We start from the raw sequence: 7,375 nt of genomic DNA on the forward strand, positions 1-7,375 counted from the left end.
TTTTATTCATTTTAAATGTCTTAATGCCCCATTTTACCTTAGTGATATGATTTGAACACTTTCAAGTTAAAGAGGAGAGAGAGATGAGGATTTCCCCTCTCTCATCAGCAGCGCTGTGCCTTAGTTAGCCAGAGGAGAAGGTTACTTTTTGATCCCGTTTGAATTGTGCCACGGGCTGCCAACGTTATAATTTTGTCAATTTAAAACATAACTTTGCATGTCAAGAAAGTCGGAGTTTGTCACCAAACTGTTGGACTAGAAGTTATAAATCAGAAAGACTACATACACTGTCGCCTAAGTGACGTCACTTTCTCTACCGGCAAAGCTAAAGACCGGCGACATGCCACGAGCTTCCACGAGATGTAGTTTTTATACTAAACTAACCCCTACGTTTCAGTTTGACGACAAACTGTGACTTTCTTGAAATGCAAAGTTATGTTTTAAATGGACAAAATTAGCGTTGGCACCCCGTGGCACAATTCAAACGGGATCAAAAAAGTAACCTTATTCTCCGCTCACCGCCATTCATATTTTTCCCAGCGCTGGTACAGAGAAAGCAAGAAGTGACGTTTCACTTTGGCTCTCTATAGTATAGCCTATGCCAGTGGTGCCCAATTTGGGCCCGCGGTGTTTGTTTTGTCCCGCCACGGATTTTGGATTTATTTATTTATTTATTTATTTATTTATTCCCCGACTCGGGCAAGTTATCAGATATCTGCACTGATTGCAAAGGGTGGACACGCTTTTTCATGTGGTGACTTTGTGAAACAGTGTCTGAATGTGGCTGCGGATACTGTGTTCAGGTTGTGAATTAAGTCAAATTTCTCTCTTGATTGCAAAGGTGGAAAATACAACTGTTTTTAACTGGGTGTTTACCAGTGTTGGGAGTAACTAGTTACTAAGTAACTAGTTACTGTAACTTAACTACTTTTTTCAGTAACTAGTAATCTAACTAATTACTTTTTCAAATTCAGTAACTCAGTTACAGTTACTAAAATAGTAACTGGGCTAGTTACTAGTTACTTTAGGACATGAAAATAACGGACAACTTCCGAGGATTACCCAGTTTCTGATCCTCAGACCTAGTCCGGGGAGAGAGCTGCAGCCAGAGCCCCAGAGGCTAAGGACCTTGATAGGCTATAAGCCTCCCCAATAAGCAAATGTTCAATGCCACACTGTGGCACAGCAACACTAACATAATGTGTGCATTAATAACAATCGAAGCGGACTTTTAAAAGTAACGCAAAAGTTACTTTCCCTAGTAACTAATTACTTTGAAGTAACTGGTAACTTTAAAGTAATTAAATTACCTTTTGAGAGAAGTAACTAGTAACTATAACTAATTACCAATTTTCAGTAACTTTCCCAACACTGGTGTTTACTGATTAAATGTTTAAGCTCCCTACAAATGCAGATGTTTTTTTTAAATATATATAACCAATTGCAAATTATTACAATTACCAAACAGATAAAAAGTAGATTATTATATTGAAATGTTATTTTAGATTTAGAATGTTAATTTTCTATAAAACACAATACATTTTAATGTAATTCCACGCTTATTTTTGGCCCTCGGCCCTCCACCCAGATTGAGTTTTGGCCCTTCATGGGAAATAATTTGGGCACCCCTGGCCTATGCTATGGCGTGAGGAAGTGTAGCCTATGTAAATGTGTCACACTGGGAATTATCCCTGTCAGAGAATCCTTTGTTGGTAGTATAGCCAGCCTGGACAAAAATGCACCAGCCGCTCCTGGAATGAAACTGTCAATCAATTGCTAGAAAGACCGTCTGCAAGGTGCTAAACAAAGAACATCATTGGTAGAATATGGAAGTAAGGAGATGTGTTCAGGCAGAATGAATCACAACAACATTGTGTAGGCTAAGTGTCACAGCTTACATGTCGCCCATCCTTAATGCACACAGGGGTATCAGGGCCGTAGCCAGGGTTCCGAAATAGGGGAGGTCCAGCAAGGGGAGGCGGATTTTTTCCCCCCCCTTTTTAAGCCATATTTAGAGTAATATATCATTTTAAATCAACATTAGGATTATACTGTTGTGATGTCATTATTCAGCGTTTGAAGCTCAATTTGGGCCGTTTGAAGCCCAATTTGGGCCGTTTGAAGCCAGATTTGGGCCGTTTGAAGCCCTATTTGGGTCGTTTAAAGCCAGATTTGGGCCGTTTGAAGCCTGATTTGGGCCGTTTGAAGCCCAATTTGGGCCAAGTCCAATTTTACAATGAGATGCACCCACTTTAAACCTGAATAAAGTAATAAAACCACTAGTAAACCAGTAGGCGGCGCCTGGCCTGCTGTTCAGTGAGTGGCCTGGCCTGGCCTGCAAAAAAAAAAAAAAAAAATTTTTTTTTTTTTTTTTGGCAGGCTGAAATATTAGGGGAGGTCCGGACCTCCCCGTCCTCATAGCTAGCTACGGCCCTGAGGGGTATCACTCTTTGGTTTTCACAAAGGCAGGAACATCTGCTCGTTAAGGAGCTTTGATCATCCCTCTCTCTCTCTCTCTCTCTCTCTCTCTCTCTCTCGCTCTCTCTCTCTCTCTGCATGCTACATGCACCCCTCTCTCTCTATGCATGCTACATGCATCCCCCTCTCTCTCTTTCTCTCTCTGCATGCTACATGCATCCCCCTCTCTCTCTTTCTCTCTCTGCATGCTACATGCATCCCTCTCTCTCTCTCTCTCTCTCTCTCTGCATGCTACATGCATCCCTCTCTCTCTGCATGCTACATGCATCCCCCTCTCTCTCTCTCTCTCTCTCTGCATGCTACATGCACCCCTCTCTCTCTCTCTCTCTCTCTCTCTCTCTCTCTCTCTGCATGCTACATGCATCCCTCTCTCTCTCTCTCTCTCTCTCCCTCTCTCTCTCTGCATGCTACATGCATCCCTCTCTCTCTCTCTCTCTCTCTCTCTCTGCATGCTACATACATCTCTCTCTTTCTCTCTCTCTCTCTCTCTCTCTCTCTCTCTGCATGCTACATGCATCCCTCTCTCTCTCTCTCTCTCTGCATGCTACATGCATCCCTCTCTCTCTCTCTCTCTCTCTGCATACTACATGCATCCCTCTCTCTCTCTCTCTCTCTCTCTCTCTCTCCATGCTACATGCATCCCTCTCTCTCTCTCTCTCTCTCTCTGCATGCTACATGCATCTCTCTCTCTCTCTCTGCATGCTACATGCATCTCTCTCTCTCTCTCTCTGCATGCTACATGCATCCCTTTCTCTCTCTCTCTCTCTCTCTCTCTCTCTCTCTCTCTCTCTCTCTCTCTCTCTCTCTCTGCATGCTACATGTCAAATCAAATTTGGCTAGAAGCCAAGGTACTGTATGGCAAGTGCAGGCCTTGCCATATCAAGTTGATGCCTATAGTAAATAGTTAGGCTATATAGACTGTATATATAGACTATAGTTGTGTTACGTCTCTCAAACCTATTTATTGAACTAGGATGACTGACTGACTGCACTAAACTCAATCCCTGATTTTATGTTTCTGCCTTTTCTTTGTATTTGCTTGTTTTTGTACTGTTTGACTTATTTGTTTTTGTATAGGCTGCTATTTGTACTGTTTGCCATCTATGTAAAGCTGTAAGGATTGTTTAAAAAATGTGCTATACAATTAAAGCTTATTCTTATTCTTATTTGTATTCTTATTCTTCTTATTATTATACTACAGTGTGGGGCTGGTGCTGGCCAAGCCTGAGGAGAAGCTGCACCTCTGGTCTCTTCTCGCCCCGTTCCACCCGGCCGTGTGGGCGTGCATCGCGGCGGCCGTGCCCGTGGTGGGTGTGCTGGTGTTCCTGCTCGCCCGGCTGCACACGCTGCAGCGCTCACCCGCCGCCCGGGACGCCACGCCCGGCCCAGGCTCCGCCTCCCTGCACAGCACCATCTGGATTGTGTACGGAGCGTTCGTACAGCAAGGTGAGAGAGAGACACGACGGATGTTAAAGTACGGATGTTAATCCCCTTATTTAACATGCCACACCTCAAAACGTGTGGCTCATTGTGGACAGGAAACGTATGGTCGCTATTCACGATTTCTATAACAGCGGATTTGAACTGCAATCTATAAAGTCCCCCATATTTCTAAAAATATCTGCCACTTTTTTTGGCATGTTATGCCGCCCACATTTAACCCCGAGTTTAAGCCGAGTTTGTTTGGTACAGGTGTATAGACGGTTTTAACTTGACAACAAAAACATTCTAAATTGAACCCCCGCTCACTTCCTGTTGCAGTGTTTGCTATGGACATAAAAGAAAAAAAAACATTCAAGTGCAGGACTGACCATTCTGTGAAAACCGTCTATAGGGATCTACTCTGAGCTGATAGGAAAAATTGTATTGTATGAATTGTATTCAATGTGTTGTTAACTCTATATATACCCCCTGTATTCAATGTGTTATTAACTCTTTATAAAACGGCTCTCTCAAATCAAGCAATCTGATTGGTTCACAGCCATTGTATAAATCCAATAACCGAGTCCAATAACCCATGGCCATGGGTTATTGGACTCGGTTATTGGTTGCCATTGCAACTCTCTTACTAAAAGCCTTTGGTTTAAAAAAAAACAAATGGCGGAGACAGCTGTCAGATCCTTGTGAATCGATCTTCGCTTATAACTTTACTAATACTTAGCAGAAAATGATGTTTTGTACAAGAATAGATGCGGGCTAATGTCTTCTTTGCAAAAGAAAAGCTGTTAACCCCGCATTTAACCCCGCATTTAACCCCGTAACGTTAGTTGGTGTCGGGCTTTGCAGAAAGCACTCAGCTTCTCAGCAAGCGCTGAGAATGCAACGCTGCGCTCGAGCTGCCTGTCGGGGTTTCCAGAAAGCTCTCAGGTTCTCAGCAAGCGCCAGGATTGGCCAATGTCAACTTCAGTCTCCAGAACGATCCAATCAAATCACCCGCACGTTCTTGCGGTCCCGCCTTACAGTAGTGTTTCAACTGACTCTATCAGAATGACATGCCAGTCGGAGTCGGACTTATAGTATTATTATTATTATTATATTATCATACTTGGAAACCGTTTTATAAAAGCAATATAGCACTCGAGCTGCGTGTGTTGTGGCATATATCCCCCTGCTCAGCAGTTATCCCACTCGGCCTGTGGCCTCGTGGGATAACAGCTGATCAGGGGGATATATTTGGCACAACACACTGGCTCTCATGCTATATTGCTTAAATATATACCCCCCTGTATTCAATGTGTTATTAACTCTATATACCCCCCTGTGTTATTTACTCATGGTCTCACTCTAAGTTGCATTATGTTTTGAGCACCTCCCGCTGATCTCTGTTGAAAAGCACATTCAGAAAGTGTGCTGGGAGCAGGAATCCAGTGAGATTTGGCCAGATAAATCTAGCTTAGAGAGCAACTCTGAGCAGGAGTGTTGCATTCTGGGTAGAGGAATGCTTTAGAGATAACTGGTTGAACAACACTTGACTTAATGCTCACTCTTAGGCTGTTTTAAGCTCAAAACAGCTTCAGCACCTCGGTGCAAACTACTCAATCGTCCCCATGAGCAGGGAAAAGTAAGAAATGCAGTCAAATGCAGCTATCATTGTTCCTGTGTTGACACAAATGACGCCTTCAAATGCAGTGGGAAAGATCCTGTCTGTGGGGTTTCGAAAAAGTTAGTGAAAAAAATACACCAATCAAACTGATGGTGGCGCTATAACTGCTCTCCTCTTTATGTCTTGGTCTCTACTTTTGAACTGTACCGTCTACAATCAAAATCCTTTCACCCCTGGATTCCTTGGCTCCTCCCGCTTCTACTGACATAGGCCCGCGCACAATTACTTAGTCCACCCTAGCGACCATCTACATCATACATACTCGTCAGGTTGACTCATACATACCCGTATGCGGCCTGCGGGCGCCTCCTGTGTGGCCCGCGATGGAATTGCGCAAAAATAAATGTTCATGCGAAAATGTTCATGTCATTCTGGGCAATACTCTTCTGTTATAGCATTTCAGTCTGGAATATGGAATATCTTTCAATAATATTTATGACTAAAAGGCTAAAAGTAATCTCATGTGTAAGAAATTACTGTTCTACATTGAAGTAGAAATTTAAATAATTAACTTGTTGGTTTTGGATTTATTTAGCTTCAATAGTGCATTTTTGTTCTTGTGTGACCCTCAACACAGGCTTTGAGAATCCTGGGCCACTTACTGATACTTATGCTTAAATTAACCCACTCATATTCTGGTTTATTTCAAGAAAAACATTTCGGCTAGTGGAAATTCTAATTGGCTGGTAACTTTAAAATCTAGCAGCCATATTGGCAGGTGGTGAAAAAAGTTAATTTCAAGCCCTGCAGGGAGAGCAGGTGGTGACATAGGAGTGAGTGAGGAAAAGGATCAAATATTGGTGGTTAAGACTGAATAATGACATCACAATTGTTAATTTAAAATGAGTTATTCCTCTAAACCTGACTTAAAATGCCCCAAATTTTTCGCGCTGGCGCCGTTCAGCCCTCAGCAAAATCTGGTAGTGAGGTATTTTTTTTGTGGCCCTCTCTATCATCAAAGTTGCCCATCCATGGGTTACGGCATGACAATATTTGTTCGGCCCCCGGCAACAATCTGGGTTTCTCATGTGGCCCCCCATGAAAAATAGTTGCCCACCCCTGATCTACATCTACTGTCAGGTGTAAAGAAATGGCTGGCATGTATCGGAGGAAACATGTGCTAGTCTATAACTCTCCCCAGATCGGCAGAGGGGGTGGAGGAGCAATGGCCGGGACAGCCAGGGGAATTGCATGTACAATTGGGAGAAATTGGGGAGAGAAAAAAATATAAACAAAAAAAGAGTTTAAGTGCTCAGCTGCTCCACTGAAATCAATCAGACCCGATCACAGCAGAGAGAAGATGATCAGACTCATAAAGACGGATTTGTTTGGCGAGTTTTAATTTAGAGCGGTTAGACGGATTACAGCCAACAAGAGCAACAAGACAATCACACAAACTCTGAAATATTTAACAAAAGCACAAACAAGGCGATCAAATGTTCATGCTCTTAAATGAATTAGAGGAGGCTTAGTAGAAATGTTTTGTTGTAAAATGGTGTGTGTGTGTGTGTGTGTGTGTGTGTGTGTGTGTGTGTGTGTGTGTGTGTGTGTGTGTGTGTGTGTGTGTAATAGCTAAACTGTCGCTGTTGATGTTAACGACACACACACACACACACACACACACACACACACACACACACTGCATAGAAGGATTGTGAAGCTGAAAAGGTGCCTTTGGATGAGAGATGACACCTCAGCAACTCTCTCTCACACACACACACACACACACACACACACACACACACTGGTGGCACCCAGCTGCATCGATTATGGTCTGGCAGGTTGCCTGGGAAA

General features: G+C 43.1%; 1 protein-coding gene across 1 annotated transcript in view; it reads left to right on the top strand.

Annotated features, from left to right (window-relative positions):
• LOC310775990 (glutamate receptor ionotropic, delta-1-like) overlaps positions 1–7,375 on the top strand; it is a gene marked incomplete at both ends in the record, with an annotated part of 360,384 nt that overhangs the window by 323,128 nt on the left and 29,881 nt on the right. Inside the window, one exon of the mRNA XM_083636121.1 lies at positions 3,680–3,924. Coding sequence (XP_083492247.1) covers positions 3,680–3,924 — 245 coding nt within the window. The remainder of the gene's footprint in view (positions 1–3,679; positions 3,925–7,375) is intronic.

The sequence above is a fragment of the Poromitra crassiceps genome, assembly GCF_964638095.1.
Source record: "Poromitra crassiceps genome assembly, chromosome: 4".
In the NCBI taxonomy this organism is placed as follows: domain Eukaryota; kingdom Metazoa; phylum Chordata; class Actinopteri; order Beryciformes; family Melamphaidae; genus Poromitra; species Poromitra crassiceps.